At 47.0% G+C, this 17,500-nt stretch overlaps 1 protein-coding gene across 1 annotated transcript in view; it reads right to left on the bottom strand.

Annotated features, from left to right (window-relative positions):
* The window catches only part of LOC310784827 (regulating synaptic membrane exocytosis protein 2-like), a gene marked incomplete at its 5' end in the record, with an annotated part of 108,190 nt that overhangs the window by 58,677 nt on the left and 32,013 nt on the right, over positions 1–17,500 (bottom strand). The window contains 7 exons of the mRNA XM_083645866.1: positions 598–645; positions 1,356–1,450; positions 4,670–4,707; positions 5,528–5,651; positions 7,083–7,182; positions 7,421–7,540; positions 14,774–14,838. Coding sequence (XP_083501992.1) covers positions 598–645; positions 1,356–1,450; positions 4,670–4,707; positions 5,528–5,651; positions 7,083–7,182; positions 7,421–7,540; positions 14,774–14,838 — 590 coding nt within the window. The remainder of the gene's footprint in view (positions 1–597; positions 646–1,355; positions 1,451–4,669; positions 4,708–5,527; positions 5,652–7,082; positions 7,183–7,420; positions 7,541–14,773; positions 14,839–17,500) is intronic.

Genomic DNA, 17,500 nt, shown 5'->3' with positions numbered 1-17,500 from the left:
CTAGACCAGATACATGCATCGTCTTGCAGGCAGGCAGCGACCAAGCTCTATTAAACACATCTACGTTATTCATTTAAAGTTTCTTGATGATCTACAAAGGTACATAGACCATAAGATGCCATTTGTGGATAACAAGGTGCCACTCTTCAACTCAGCAAGCATAACGTTATAATCCACAGAGCAATTCTACAAGTGAGTCACATTAACATTAATCCCAGTCTTCTTCTGTTTAAACACACCACGGCGGTGTAAGAATTGTACTGCTTATTTACCTTACAACTCCTATTTAGTGTCGCTGCTCCGACATGTCAACATGAAACTGGCTGCGTGGTTTTAGAATAGAGAGACGACGGAAGATTCTGTTTCCACCGCATTTATCGCATTTTCCTTTTATCGACACACCCAACTTTTCCACCTTCCCCAAGCGTGAAAACTTTTTTGCGATATTTTCCACTCAGGTTTTTGATGTGCAAATTGAAAATTTGCATAAAAACAGGTGGATGGAAACCCAAGTACAGACAGACAGACAGACAGAGAGAAGATAAGGATAATGGGCAGATAGCTCACTCCTCTCTGTTCTGCTCTACAGTCGGTTACCTGAACTCTAGGAACAAGAGGCATGGTCCGTCTGGACACACATGGGCTCTGCAACACACACACACACACACACACACACACACACACACACACACACACACACACACACACACCATGGAAATGGACGAGACACACACAGACACACACACACACACACACACACACACACACACACACACACACCATGGAAATGGATGACACAAAACAACAAAAGGTGGGAAACACTAGGCTGCAACGATTAATACTCGATCGACAGCAAATTAATCGCCAACTATTTTTATGAATCGGTTAGACTAATTTTGAAGAGAAAAAAATCAAATTCTCTGGTTCCAGCTTCTTAGATGTGAATATTTTTTGGTTTCTACTTTCTATCTTGTCTTCTGACAGTAAACTAATTTTCTTTGGGTTGTGGACTGTTGGTCAGAAGAAGAAATTTGAGGATGTCATCTTGAGCTTTGGGGAAAAAGCGATTGACATGTTTCATCATTTTGTGACATTTTATAGACCAAACGACTAATCGAGAGAATAATCGACAGACTAATCAATAATGAGAATAATCGTTAGTTGCAGACCTAGGAAACACCCAAACCAGGAATAAAAACGGACAAATAATAAAAGTATCAAATAACACAAATATAACAATCAAAATAAAGAAATAATGATGACGGTGGTGGATGATGGTGATTATCTGTGAGCTGATTGGCCGTGAGGTGCCTAGTCAGTAGTCAGCGTTGCAGCAGTGCATGCTGGGTACTCACAGAGACCTGTCCGGACATGAGCACACCGCCGGGGCTCATGGGAGACGTGACGGAGATAGAGGGACCGGCCTTTTGAGCGTCAAATGCACTGGAGCCTGCGCACGCACACGCACACGCACACGCACACGCACACGCGCACGCACACGCGCACACGCACACACACACACGCACACGCACACGCACACACACACATTACACACTCCTGAACACAACTGTAAGCTGTGTGTCATTACACATAGTCACGACATAGTCGGCCTGACCATCGGGAGCACCGGGACAAATCCCGGTGGGCCACACCCCGGCTTGAGCTATCCAGTAAAGCACGAGCCGTCTGCCTCGGCCGGCCTGCTGTCCGCGGCCTACGCCTGTGCTGGGTAAGTCAAACCCCTTTTGCAAACTTTCCACCTGACAGCCTTGTGGTTATTTCCTTCTGCTGTGGTATGTAATTGCGGGTCCAGTTCATCTAGACACGAGCCTAACTCTATTTTAGAACCGAACCCGTGACACAATGCTAACCGAACATGCTGAATGCTGAACTTCACACAGAGCGAAACACAGATGACACAAACACATATTAAACGTTAACATTATATACTGTAATTAAGACATCAAATTGTGTGTTAAAACGTCAACAAACGTCTTTATAATAATTCTGTGATTACCATTAACGATACAAGTCGCCATTTTGATGTGGCATGTGACGTCAACTCGGACAACGCAGAGCTCTGGATGATACCCGAATTTCCGAGCTGTAATTCCGGCCTGAACGACCGTTCAATTCACTTTTTACAGGTCGGACTCGGAACCCATTTTGTCCGGCGGTCCGAGTTGTCATGAACGGGGTAAAAGACTCCTGGTAATATTAACATATTATAACACGTTGGAACGTCAAGACAAGAAGAAGCCTGAGTTCAGACAGCTCGGACTGAGTTTGATCACCGCCTTACATCAAACAATCGAGGTGACATGAGTGCGCCACAACTCCAGCAAAACTCTCATGATTTCATCCTGACGTTGGCAATTTGTCTGCGAAAGTGAAATCGCCTGAAAAGTCTTTTGGTGTAAGGTCAGTTTAGTTACAAGACGGGGCTAGCAAGGCAGTTTTGTGTTTATGTGTGTGCTATTTATTCATTTTGGGAACTCCCGATCTCTAGAAAGCATTAGCTCAAGTTGGCTGGCTGACTCAACAGCGAGTAGCAAGCGTCCCACAATATATCGCGATATCAAAACGTGACAATATGTATCAATCAATCAATCAATCAATCAATCAGTTTAATTCATGTCCCAGAAGGGCACTTTGGTTCACATCAGACAGTAGTGGATAATTACAACATCATTACTAGTTTGAGATTAGTAATAACGGCACACTTCAGAATTGAGATACAATATTACTAGTTTTAAAGTAATAAAGGCGCACTTCAATATTATACAATACATAAACATTTGTTGCATTATGTACAGATTCCAAAGGACCATCTACTGCCCTCAGCCGGGTCGCCACGTGCGCAGCGCCACCATTGCATTAGCTCCTCAAACAACGCAAGTGGCTCGCTGTGATCAGCGCCAGATGGATGTATATCGGAGGAAGAGGGAGAGGGGGGGGGGGGGGGGGGGGGTGGATGATGAAAGAGCTGAACAAGGCGGGGGGTTTGGGGGGGAAGAGCTCAGTTGCAGACGAAAATATCAGGAGAGCTGCGTCCTTGGCAGTACGAGAGTCCAGATTAGGATAAAATGTTTTGGTTGCCTGGAATTCCTTTCCGTCACACAGACCAGGGTCACACAGACCAGAAAGTCAACAGCAGGTGTCAAGTCTCTGATTCCCAACTTATTCTACTTATTGCAGATCAGTGGAATTTCTCTGATATATCCAGATATAATCAATTTTTCACAGTTCAAATTCACAGTTCAAATTCACTGACCGCCCATCTCAATTTTCATGACGTCACAGCCTAGGGTCAATCGCTGTTGTCTTCCCGTATCCCGCGGCGAGATCCGTCTGGGCAGAGGGTGGGGGTTCCCCGGACCCCAAAAAGTTTAGTTGATTTGCGTTGAGAGACCAGCTTAGTAAATCCAATAAATCCATATTTGTCATTTCGAATAGACGAATGCAAGTTTGCTCTGGGAGTTGTTGCAGGCAGAGGGAAAGAAGGGAGATAAGGGAGAGCGAGAAATAAAGCGACTGCCCTGTTCAAGTGCTGGATGCATCGTTGAGATGAAATCTCATATCGCGAGAAAAAGAAGCTGAACATGGTGGCACTGATCTGTATCTGATTGCATGCTCGCTCTCCTCTTCATTGCTTTGTTTGAACAGACGAGGGACGTTACAGACACGGAGGATGAAAATGGTGAAATTACTCAAATTAGCGTGGAGGATGCCCCCTGAACTTACAAATCGATCGCAAAAAAATATTGTTAAAATATCGTATCTTTATCATGAACCCAATATCGTGTATCGTATTGTGAACGGAGTGTATCGTGACACCTTTAAGCGTCTCTGTTGCTATTTCATTATTAAGGGTTCATTACTTACTTGCTAGTCGTCTAAAAGGTTTTTATTTGGACCGCGATTTGCCCCACATTATTCATACATTTTGTTGACATCTTTTATTTTGTTGTTGTATAACTGCAATATTACATGAGAGGGTGTGCTTTACCATCATTACTGGCACTTCAGGCCCAAGCGCCTCAGTCCTGACCACATCATCCAATAATGACAGTAAACCACACACTCTTACATACAGTTGCTGAACTATGTTACACAGAACATTGCTGTTTGACCTGACCAGCTACTGTAGCTAGTTTAGCGCCTGTCAAGCTAACGAAAATAATAGTAAGGCTACGTCCGGTGCGGTTTCTAAATAAAACCCCCGAAAGTAAACACAACAGTTTTTTCCCCCTTCGAATTGGTTAATGCTCATCGCTGCAGCCCACCAGCATATTTTTCTTTTCGTCTTCTGTAAATTAACGGCCTGCGTCCAGAGTAGCTGCTGCTTTACGTTCACTTGCCATCACCAAATCTGTATTAATCATGTTAGTAATGTTAGCTCAAATGCTAACCGTTTCATGCATGTGAATAGTGAAAGCTCAAATGCTAACCGTTTCATGCATGTGAATAGTGAAAGCTTAATGCTAACCGTTTCATGCATGTGAATAGTGAAAGCTTAATGCTAACCGTTTCATGCATGTGAATAGTGAAAGCTTAATGCTAACCGTTTCATGCATGTGAATAGTGAAAGCTTAATGCTAACCATTTCATGCATGTGAATATTGAATGGTAAAACCCACCACATAGTATAGTAAAAGTCTGGACTCACCTGACTCCAGCTGGCCCTCTGGCAGTCTGGAAACATCCCTGACGAAGAAAACAACAAAACTTCAATACAGTATACACTTTAGGTACTTTTTACTCTCTCCTGTGGTACTTCTACTCTCCTGTGGTGGTTTTACTCTCTTCTGTGGTACTTTTACTCTGTGGTACTTTTACTCTCTGCGGTGATACTTTTACTCTCCCACGGTACTTTTACTCTGTAGTGCCTTTACTCTCTCCTGTGGTACTTTTACTCTCCCAGGGTACTTTTACTCTGTGGTGCTTTTACTCTCTCCTGTGGTACCTTTACTCTCCTGTGGTACTTTTACTCTGTAGTGCTTTTACTCTCTCCTGTGGTGCTTTTACTCTCTCCTGTGGTACCTTTACTCTCCTGTGGTACTTTTACTCTGTAGTGCGTTTACTCTCTCCTGTGGTACTTTTACTCTCCCACTGTACTTTTACTATGTGGTGCTTTTACTCTCTGCTTGGTACTTTTACTCTCGCCTGTGGTACTTTTAGTCTAACCTGTGGTACTTTTACTCTCTGCTGTGACTTTTACTCTGTGGTACTTTTACTCTGTGGTACTTTTACTCTCTGCTGTGGTACTTTTACTCTCTCTCTCTCCTGTGGTACTTTTACTCTCTCCTGTGGTACTTTTACTCTGTGGTGCTTTTACTCTGTGGTACTTTTACTCTGTGGTGCTTTTACTCTGTGGTACTTTTACTCTGTGGTGCTTTTACTCTGTGGTACTTTTACTCTGTGGTGCTTTTACTCTGTGGTACTTTTACTCTCGCCTGTGGTACTTTTACTCTGTGGTGCAATCAATCAAAGTGCATTATATCCATCATATATTATCCCGACATACCCGATGGGTCGTGACACCACCAGTTCCACCTGCGGTTCTGGTTTGGACTCCAGAATGATGTTGTAGACTTCTTTAAACGTGGCACCTTGCAGAACCCGACCGTTCCACTCGAGAACCTGATCACCTGGAGGGGGGTGGCAGAGATCAGCTGTGGAGTTTTCTAGAAAAGCCTGAACCAAAAGTCACATTCTGAAACTGGTTTCGCTGGACTCTTCTCTTCTCTGTGTTTGACTGAAACTACAGTTGACCCAACTGTCTAATCCAGAACCTGTCAGATCCACATGCCGCTGGTCTCTCTGTGATCGCTGGTTCTGCTCTGGATGCTGTTTCACAGTTTGGTAGATTTTGTTTTGTTTTGGTCCAGGCGGTTTTAAGATAAAGTTTCTTGACTTGCAAACACAAAGTTTGGTCTCAAGTGTCCTACAGTATACAGTTTACAGTGTGTGTGTTACCTGGTCTCAAGTGACCTACAGTATCAAACACACAGTTTACAGTGTGTGTGTTACCAGAGGCCCATACCATGAATGGAGGATAAACAGATCCAGGATCTGTCCTTTGATCTGGTGTGGCTTAACCAGATCAAAGAAGCTTTCTGCCTAGTGCCTATTCAGCAGATTAATATAGGTCTACTCAATAAAACCCGCATGTGTTTTTTGCGACTAGAAGTGTAAACTCAGTCTAAATTTCCAAAATCCGTAGGCCTATTTAGATCATAGATTTAACGTTAGAAATATAGGCTCTGAATCAACTTTTTTTTTATTGAATAAAAAAATAGGCTATAAAAATAGCAGCTCTGTTGCACACAGAGCACCTTACTGTGATTTGGAGACGTTTATGGTATCCTTTTTACGCAGGTGATTTAGTGATATTTCTCCACGCAGCGTTCAGCTGCAATCAGCAGGGTCAAACGTGTTGGGAGCAAATAAAAATGAATACTTCACGCTGGAGGAACAAACCATAATCTTAATGAAATATGAAGAATTCAAAAATGTAATAAAAACCAAAGGCAACACTGCTGCACATAATAATCACAGAAAGGAGGGCTGGCAAAAAATTGCAGATTGTCTCAATGCGCAAGTTATTCAACTTGCTTGATTTCGCCACCAAAGTTCAGCATGTCCGTTGCGCACACGGTGCGCTTTGGAGACGTATGATTAAATGGGTCTTGGCGGGCACAAAAAAAACTCTCCTCTCCTTTTCCAGGAAGCTCATTGGTTCTTATCCTTGCAACTTAACCTGCTCTCGACCAGGTTAATGGTGAAGCATAAGTTGCTATGGAAATATATCTCGGTAAGGAGTTAACTAGCGTCGTAACACGGAAAACCCAGGGTTAAACCTGAAGTTACCTCACTAAACAACTAATCTTGCTTCGTGGTATAGGCCTCTCGTCTCAAGTGTCCTATATTATACACAGTTTACAGTGTGTGTGTGTGTGTGTGTGTGTGCGTGCGCGTGCGTGCGTGCGTGTGTGTGTGTGAGTGTGTGTGTGCGTGCGTGCGTGTCCGTGCGTGCGTGTCCGTGTGTGTGTGTGTGAGTGTGTGTGTGTGTGTGTTACCTGGTCTCAAGTGTCCTACAGTATCAGCCAGACTCCCTCTCTTCACCTTAGTGATGAAAGCACAGAGACGACCAGACTCTGTCATCTTCCCCCCCACCACCTGCACACACACACACGCACACACACATGCACGCACACATGCACGCACACAGGGACGTGCACACACGCACGCACACACGTGCACACACACGCACACACACACACACACACACACACACACACACGCACGCACACAGGGACGTGCACACATGCACAAGCACACACACGTTTAGTTTAGTTTACATAAAGTTGAAATAAACAAAGACAGCAGAAATACCACAGAAGAAGAAGAGTGTGACCTTGAGCCCCAGCAGCGCGCCCGTGTCCGCGGGAACCGTCCCGTCCTTCATCCTCTTGTTCAGCAGGATCCGACCAATCAGACGCTCTCCATCCTTGGACGGCTGCCATGTGACCGGGTGCTAACAAGTCGCAACGGTAAACACACATGGTCTCTTAGCAACAGCAACAACAACAACAACAACATGGAGACAGAGCAGAGCAGGAGGTTGAACTCTGATTTATTGATCTTATCATTAACTATTCAGATTGGATTTCTTGAAAATATTCATATTTTCATATTTTTATTCCTTAGTTTTGATTGTTATATCATTCTTTCTATATTACGGATATTTTGTATTCGTGCCAGAAGAAGCAAAATTATTTTAATCGAGTTGCTGCATTGACTGAAGTGAGTGTTGAAGCCAGGAGACAACGAAAGAAAGAAAGATGGCTGCTCTGCTCTGTCTTCAAAGTCTAATTTATTTCAAAAGTGATTTTGAACTGCAAAGGTTTGATTCATAAAGAGATTTACAGTTTTTACAGCCAGTGAGACCAGAGTGAGTTTGTGTGATCAAAGATGAGAAACACTGAGAGAAAGAGAGAGGGGGGAGAGAGGGAGGAGGGAGAGAGAGGGATGGAGAGAAAGGGAGGGAGGGAGAGGGAGAGAGCAGTGTAGGAAAGGAGTGAAACCAAACCAACGTCAGGCAGTGAGGCGGAGAAGGAGCAGAGAGAAACCAGACGACAGGAGGAGGAGAAACCAGACCAGGAGAAGCGAGTCCTGAATCTGTCTTTAACCCCGGGGACAGAGACAGAGAAGGAGTGATTGACAGGCATAGTGACCAGTGAGGTGGCGGTCCAGACTCTTAGCCCCTCCTGCCCCTGTGAGAAGCCGGCATGCTGTGACATCATCGTTCCTGATCTCTGACATCATCAGACGGAGAAACCAGAAATGAAGAGACTGAAAAGGGACTCCCTCAGAACACGGTGTTTCACTCAGGGGGGCGGTCCTTACGTCCTGCGTCACACACAGACTGATGTGTGCCTGATGTGCTCCTATTGGCTCGTAGTGTTGTAGTGATGTGCTCCTATTGGCTCGTAGTGTTGTAGTGATGTGCTCCTATTGGCTCGTAGTGTTGTAGTGATGTGCTCCTATTGGCTCGTAGTGTTGTAGTGATGTGCTCCTATTGGCTCGTAGTGTTGAGTGATGTGCTCCTATTGGCTCGTAGTGTTGTAGTGATGTGCTCCTATTGGCTCGTAGTGTTGTAGTGATGTGCTCCTATTGGCTCGTAGTGTTGAGTGATGTGTTCCTATTGGCTCGTAGTGTTGTAGTGATGTGCTCCTATTGGCTCGTACTGTTGAGTGATGTGTTCCTATTGGCTCGTACTGTTGAGTGATGTGTTCCTATTGGCTCGTAGTGTTGAGTGATGTGCTCCTATTGGCTCGTAGTGTTGTAGTGATGTGCTGCTATTGGCTCGTAGTGTTGAGTGATGTGCTCCTATTGGCTCGTAGTGTTGTAGTGATGTGCTCCTATTGGCTCGTAGTGTTGAGTGATGTGTTCCTATTGGCTCGTAGTGTTGAGTGATGTGCTCCTATTGGCTCGTAGTGTTGTAGTGATGTGCTCCTATTGGCTCGTAGTGTTGAGTGTTGTGCTCCTATTGGCTCGTAGTGTTGAGTGATGTGCTCCTATTGGCTCATAGTCCGAGTCGAGTTTGAGTCCCCACTCCCCATGTGTTCCAGTCTGAGTCCAAGTCCTCAAAGTTGAGGCTTGGAATTTCATTATTTTAGGGCCAAGGCCATCTGGCTTTCAGTGTCACACATTGTTTTTGGGGCGCAAAGTCCGTTGAGTGAAATAAGAGGATTTGGAGCCTACAAATAAATAACTTGACTTTCCAATCAGAAAAAAGGACATGAAAAACATAAATTATTCGCTTTTGTTGTCACATTACACACACACACACACACACACAAACACAAACACACACACACACACACACACACACACACACACACACACGCGCGCGCGCAGAGGGAGAGAGAGTATGCATGTTTGTATGTACGTGTTCATTTGTCACGCCTCGCGCAACACTGGATCCACGCTCACGCATCAATGATAGGCTAATTAGACAGACCGTGACCCAATAGAAATGAGACCAATGGCACAGCCAGTTTCCAAGTTTACAGTGAAATCATCAGGAATACAGGATGTTTTTCAGTGGTCAATTTAGGGGAACATTATTAGCCCCGCCTATTCACCTTATGTAGCCACGCCCATTTGACCCGGTTGTGTGGTTGTGTCACGACTTCCGGCTGCTCCAATATCATCTAACTCTGAATTAACTAATAATTTAGCCAATTGTATGTAACATACCAAATAAAAGCAAACGGCAATGTCTAAGAATGCAACGCCATGTAACTGGCTCGTTAAGTCTCGCATTCAAGGGAATTACGTTAACGTCTGCGGGTCTTATAAGACGTAAGTGGCTCGCGCTGCGCTCGGAGGAGACTGAAAACCATCTGAAGCTTTCTATGTTGGAGTCCAGGTATGTTTTGTACGAGGACGTCTCTCAGTGTGTTGCTGTTAACTGCCCATTTCGTTGTTTTCTTTTTGTTGATCTCATCTTTTTCCTCTTTGACTTGATTTGTATCACTCAGACCGCAGCAGCGGGCGATGTTCAACGCATTCCTGCTCTAAAAACAACTTTCTTCTTCTGACCTTCTTTTGTATTTTCGCGCCGTGACCACCGGAAGTGTTAACACAACCCGGAAGAATTTGGCCCAGTAACATGACTAACTCTGATAACTGAACTCTGATCATTTGTTAGGACTATTATGAAGATCATGATCAGGCACAGATGGATCAAATAGATTGGCTGTGAGGATGATATGAAGCGCAGTAGGCTGTGACGCAGGGAGCATTACACACAGGTGACAGGTACGTTACAGTCATTTTTAAACATCTTTACAGCAGCTAAGATTGTCATTAAGCTGTAGGACGCTCTATCCAAAAGAAATGTGTTCAGTGGTAGCGAAGCAGGAGAGAGGGCACACAAAACGCTCTGCTCATTCTCCAACTTCATCTCATCTGTTAATTCCAAAACACCGATATTTTGACGACGACGTTCCTTTGGGAAAGCCTGTCGAGCCTCTCGCTACACGATATCATCAATTTAGTTTAGTGCACGTTCTCTTTATTTTCCACCTCCGCCTCTTCCTTTCAAAAAACACCAGAGGAGGGCTGACATACACCAGTGTCATTTGCAACTTTCTATCAGACTTTATATTCTTGATTAGAAGTAGCGATATTATGAAACCGTTTAGCAAAATGGTCGGCAAACGCTACTCTCTATTGAATGTTTCATGAATCAGGTCTCAGGCAGGAGCAGAACGTACGTGCTAGCTGCCCGTCGGCTGCTGTGTTTGTGCTGTGTTCAAATGCAACTTTTTGGCCCCGACACAGGAGACGTGAGACACAGGAGACGTGAGGTGACGCATCGGTTGGCATCTAGTCTTTTCAGTGTGTCACCACCTTTATAAAGGCAGAACTGTCTGTCTGTGCTTTGCATATCTCGAGAACTGTTCGTCGGATTGACTTCAAACCTGACAGAGTGCAGTGCCGAATTTAGTGAAGTCGATTGGACGGATGAACGGTTGTCGAGACAAACCACTTTTTGTGTTGACAGCAGGTGGTGCTATGACTATGCCATGTCAGAATTCTATGAAATTCGGCACTGCACCGTCAGGTTCCCAGCAACACACACCCTAAGGCCTTGGCCACACTGATCCGTGGTGTATGTCCGTGTGCGTTCATTTCTCTGTTGACTTCCATTCATTTTCAATGACAACTGTCCGACTGTCCGTGGAGCACTCAGAAGCGTACGTATCCAGAAAATTTGCATACGTTTTGATGGACAGAAAGTTGAAGAGGGATGAACTTTTTCTGGACGGACGTATCGGATGGTCGGATAGTCACTGTCCGTTTAGCCAATCAGAGTCGAGGTCTCGAGAGGAGGCGTTCCGAGATTTGTTTCAACTTTTCAAAGAAGATGGCCGAGGCGGTGAACGAGGCTATAAGGGATTCCCCAGCAAAATGAGTAAAATTGTGTGATTTCACTAGGATTTCAGTGACTAGAAGTTAGTCCAAGGGGAGAATGTAGTGCATATACTTCTCTCCAGTTATCTGCACATGATCTACATTATATTATACTCGCGCTGTTCATGTCATTTGCATCGAGTCACATTTCCAAGGAGCTGCACACAGGCTGCGCAGGCAGGCTCGTCGGCCGCGGAGCAGCCCCGGCACTTTCGGCGAGGGGTTTGACGTAGACTCAGTTCTCATCGGACAGACATCTGTCCGTTCAATAATTCTGTCCATTTTCTGACGGATCAGTGTGGCCAAGGCCTGAGTTTGAAGTCGATCAGACTAACGGTTCTCGAGATAAACCCCTTTTTGTGTTGCCTGTAGGTGGCGCTATGATTATGCGTGTGTCCGAATTGCACAAGATTTGGCACTGCACTCTGTCAGGTCCCCCTAGGCGCACTCTGCAAGTTTGAAGTCAATCCAAAGAATGGTTCTCGAGATATGCGAAGGACAGACAGACAGAAAAAACATACAGACAGTTCTGCCTTTATTAGTTAGAGGTATACGTGTGCCTCCTGGTGGCTCACCTGGTATCACGCGTACCGCGAAGGCTCGGTCCCTCGTGCGGCCGATGCGGGTTCGGATCCGACCCGGGGTCATTACCTCTCTCTCCCAAGCTTTCCTGTCAGCCTACTGTCCTGTCTTATAAAGGCAAAATGCCCAAAGAATGATTCAAAATTATTCAAAAAAAGTATACGTTCAGACATACAGTCTGCACATCTGCACAAATAACCTAATTCATATTGAATGTGTATTATCCAGTGTAGTACATTTTATGACATTATAAGGCTGGATAGGGAAAATTAAAAGTAGTAACCTAAATTCTTTGTACAAAACTAACCTAACTCCCCCCAATGTGTAAACCCCATGAACGTGCACTCGGGGTACGGGCTGAGACAGTCACGGAGCTCACTGAAGCATGTCCTGCAAAGCCACGCCCATCTGGGTGAAATATCCTGCAAAGCCACACCCATCTGGGTGACATGTCCTGAAAAGCCACGCCCATCTGGGTGACATGTCCTGAAAAGCCACGCCCATCTGGGTGACATGTCCTGCAAAGCCACGCCCATCTGGGTGAAATGTCCTGCAAAGCCACGCCCATCTGGGTGACATGCCCTGCAAAGCCACGCCCATCTGGGTGACATGCCCTGCAAAGCCACGCCCTTCTGGGTGAAATGTCCTGCAAAGCCACACCCATCTGGGTGAAATGTCCTGCAAAGCCACGCCCATCTGGGTAAAATGCCCTGCAAAGCCACGCCCATCTGGGTGAAATGCCGTGTTTTAGGGAGTCCCTAACCTCGCGTCACCAGACTCTCTCTCAAAGGAGAAGAGCCTGGTGCCCGTTAGTGGCTTCCCCTCTAAGACCCGCCCCCAGTGGTGTTTCCACTGTGTCCCCCATAGAAAGATGGTTTGATATGGTTTTTTTAAATGGTGTTAGTTCATTTGATTTTTCTCGCTACATTAGATAACATACATACAAATCATATTTATTTTACGTTTCTAAATTCTAAATTTAAATTTCTAAATTTCTAAACTCTAAATTCTAAAATCTGTTTTCAGGGCAGAATTGTTCTTTGGACAAAAGCACAAATCGTTTCCGCCATTTCCGGTGTTTCTGCCGGAAGACTGTGGTGCTTTTGGAGTCCGACACCGAAAAACTCAAGAGTGTCGAAGTCACACCCTCTTCCGGGTTCAGCCCGACCTAAACGATTTCATTCCACATTCATTTTTCCATAGTTTTGAAAAATCCTTATAAAAGAGTTTTACTTGGTCAAACCAAGCGAGTTCAGATATATACAGTATATATATATATATTTAAGCAATATAGCATGAGAGCCAGTGTGTTGTGGAAAATATATCCCGCTGATCAGGATAACTGCTGAGCAGCGGGATATATGCCACAACACACGCAGCTCGAGTGCTATATTGCTTTTATAAAACGGTTTCCAAGTATGATAATATAATAATAATAATAATACTATAAGTCCGACTGGCATGGCATTCTGATAGAGTCAGTTGAAACACTACTGTAAGGCGGGACCTCTAGCAAGAAGATAGACGTGCGGGTGATTTGATTGGATCGTTCTGGAGACTGAAGTTGACATTGGCCAATCCTGGCGCTTGCTGAGAAGCTGAGAGCTTTCTGCAAAGCCCGACACGCAGCTCGAGCGCAGCGCTGCATTCTCAGCGCTTGCTGAGAAGCTGAGAGCTTTCTGCAAAGCCCGACACCAACTAACGTTACGGGGTTAAATGCGGGGTTAAATGCGGGGTTAACAGCCTTTTTTTTGCAAACAAGACATTAGCCCGCGTCTATTCTTGTACAAAACATAATTTTCTGCGAAGTATTAGTAAAGTTATAAGCGAAGATCGATTCACAAGGATCTGACAGCTGTCTCCGCCATTTGTTTTTTCTACATTGTCATTTGAGGTAACCAAAGCCTTTTAGTAAGAGAGTTGCCATGGCAACTCATAACCCATGGCCATGGGTTATTGGAGTGGGTTACGGGATTTATACAATGGCTGTGAACCAATCAGATTGCTTGATTTGAGAGAGCCGTTTTATAAATACACATATACTGTATATATATACACATATACACATATATATATATATATATATATATATATATATATATATATATAAAAGACCATAGAACATTTTTCACTCTGACCCCCCCCCCCCCCCCCCCAAAATAGCTTTTCTTTTTCTGAGTGAAATGTTCTATGGTCTCTCTGATTCTGAATACAGCTGAATAGCTTGGTTTATTTATGTAGTGTCTACTGTCTTATGTCCCCATGTGTCTACTGTCTTATGTCCCATGCTGAACCCAGAAGAGGGCGTGACTTAGGCAGTCTATGAGAGAGGAGGATAAAACAGGAGAGCAAGAGAAAGAATTGAACAGAAGCTCCTCCCCCTCGTTAGTACCTTGTCTCCCTGCTCCTCATTAAGCGTGGTGCTGCTGCAGGTGTCAATGCCTGAGTCCTTCACCTGCCGCTCCAGCCAATCACAAGCCCCACCCACCATACTCTGCAGCCTCTGTGATAGGCTGACAGAGGCCACAAGAAAAAATGCCACCTCCTTAAAGGCTGATTTCCTGTTTGCCCTCCCACTGTCGCCTGGGAGGGAAGAGGGGGGGGGGGGGGGGGGGGGGGGGGGTGTTGGGGGAACGGGACAAACAGACAGATGGAGGCAGGGTTAGATGGTTGGGGAGGTGGGGCTTGGTCTTGGTCGTACCATTGACATGGGCGTGGTCTCGCCATGCCAGGAACCGTGATCCCACCAATGGCCGTCCATGTCTCCTAGCAACCGAGTGACGGACAGCCGGGAAGAGAGAGGAGTCAGAGTCAGTTCTCTCTCTCACACACACACACACACACACACACACACACACACACACACACACACACACACACACACACACACACACACACACACACACACACACACACACACATGGTTGGATATGGTGCTAAAGGCTGGACAGTACATCGCTCTTACCTCAGGCCTCTGGAGGCGGAGGCTTTTCACAGCCTTAATATCACCTGGCCGGACCACATGTTGATATCCACCTACCAGAATATCTCCACACTTTGTTTCGCACTGTACCAGCGCAGGAGAGAGTAGAGTCTGGCTGCTCTAACTCTCACTCTGGTGTAGCGTGGGGGAAAGGCTCCATTACCTCTACAACCATCCACCGAAAGTACTAAGCAGGCCTGCTTTATTGCACAATCCACATCTTCTTCAAAACCTGCCATTTTCAGCGTGTAGCTTGTTAGCTTGTTAGCTAGTGTTGTTGTTTCACAGCGGCGGAGGCATTTGAGAGCGACATGCAGGAAGCGGAAAAAAGGGATTTCCTTTTCGCTCCGGCTGAAATGGTCGGAGCCAATGGCAGAGCTTATACCCCCGCAGCCTGCTTCCATTGAGTCAGACTAATATCCACCCAATCGAATGTACCTCCTGCCCCGACGCTGCCCTCAGCTGTACTGTCTGTGGCTAGCTCTGCCCTCAGCTGCACTGTCTGTGGCTAGCTCTGCCCTCAGCTGCACTGTCTGTGGCTAGCTCTGCCCTCAGCTGCACTGTCTGTGGCTAGCTCTGCCCTCAGCTGTACTGTCTGTGGCTAGCTCTGCCCTCAGCTGTACTGTCTGTGGCTAGCTCTGCCCTCAGCTGTACTGTCTGTGGCTAGCTCTGCCCTCAGCTGTACTGTCTGTGGCTAGCTCTGCCCTCAGCTGTACTATCTGTGGCTAGCTCTGCCCTCAGCTGTACTGTCTGTGGCTAGCTCTGCCCTCAGCTGTACTGTCTGTGGCTAGCTCTGCCCTCAGCTGTACTATCTGTGGCTAGCTCTGCTGCTCCAGGCTTGCTCTCCACAGCCACATGCAGCACCATAAACAGGCTTAACCAGAGCCGGAGACCTGATGGACTGCCGTAAGCAGTAAGCACGTGTACTGACACCAAAACATGACACAGCAAATCTTAGCACTTGAACCATGACGAGGCCGGAGGGCCTTTCTGCTGAGAATGCTTCACACACACCAACCCGCTGTCATCCCACGGCGTCAAAATCCACTGCTTTGTCACAAGCCTTCCTTGGTGTCACCTAGCCTCCTGTCCAGCCTCCTGTCCAGCCTCCTGTCCAGCTTCCTGTCCAGCCTCCTGTCCAGCTTCCTGTCCAGCCTCCTGTCCAGCTTCCTGTCCAGCCTCCTGTCCAGCCTCCTGTCCAGCCTCCTGTCCAGCCTGCTGTCCAGCTTCCTGTCCAGCCTGCTGTCCAGCCTCCTGTCCAGCTTCCTGTCCAGCCTCCTGTCCAGCTTCCTGTCCAGCCTCCTGTCCAGCCTCCTGTCCAGCTTCCTGTCCAGCCTCCTGTCCAGCCTCCTGTCCAGCCTCCTGTCCAGCTTCCTGTCCAGCCTCCTGTCCAGCCTCCTGTCCAGCCTCCTGTCCAGCCTGCTGTCCAGCTTCCTGTCCAGCCTCCTGTCCAGCTTCCTGTCCAGCCTCCTGTCCAGCTTCCTGTCCAGCCTCCTGTCCAGCCTCCTGTCCAGCCTCCTGTCCAGCCTCCTGTCCAGCCTGCTGGCCAGCTTCCTGTCCAGCCTGCTGGCCAGCCTCCTGTCCAGCTTCCTGTCCAGCCTCCTGTCCAGCTTCCTGTCCAGCCTCCTGTCCAGCCTCCTGTCCAGCTTCCTGTCCAGCCTCCTGTCCAGCCTCCTGTCCAGCCTCCTGTCCAGCCTGCTGTCCAGCTTCCTGTCCAGCCTCCTGTCCAGCCTGCTGTCCAGCTTCCTGTCCAGCCTCCTGTCCAGCCTCCTGTCCAGCTTCCTGTCCAGCCTCCTGTCCAGCCTCCTGTCCAGCTTCCTGTCCAGCCTCCTGTCCAGCCTCCTGTCCAGCTTGCTGTCCAGCCTCCTGTCCAGCTTCCTGTCCAGCCTCCTGTCCAGCCTCCTGTCCAGCTTCCTGTCCAGCCTCCTGTCCAGCCTGCTGTCCAGCTTCCTGTCCAGCCTCCTGTCCAGCCTCCTGTCCAGCTTCCTGTCCAGCCTCCTGTCCAGCCTCCTGTCCAGCCTCCTGTCCAGCTTCCTGTCCAGCCTCCTGTCCAGCCTCCTGTCCAGCTTCCTGTCCAGCCTCCTGTCCAGCTTCCTGTCCAGCCTCCTGTCCAGCTTCCTGTCCAGCTTCCTGTCCAGCCTCCTGTCCAGCTTCCTGTCCAGCTTCCTGTCCAGCCTCCTGTCCAGCTTCCTGTCCAGCCTCCTGTCCAGCTTCCTGTCCAGCTTCCTGTCCAGCCTCCTGTCCAGCTTCCTGTCCAGCTTCCTGTCCAGCCTCCTGTCCAGCTTCCTGTCCAGCCCCAATGCTTTTCCACTGGCGCTTATTTTGGACAGATACCGTCCGAGACGCCTGATTGGCTGGTTGATAGGCGGTGGGACTAATCTACTAGGGGTGGGGGAAAAATCGATTCACCTAAGTATCGCGATTTTTAATGTCACGATTTTTTGA

This window comes from Poromitra crassiceps (assembly GCF_964638095.1).
Source record: "Poromitra crassiceps genome assembly, chromosome: 11".
In the NCBI taxonomy this organism is placed as follows: domain Eukaryota; kingdom Metazoa; phylum Chordata; class Actinopteri; order Beryciformes; family Melamphaidae; genus Poromitra; species Poromitra crassiceps.
This window is presented reverse-complemented; position numbering and strand designations above follow the sequence as displayed.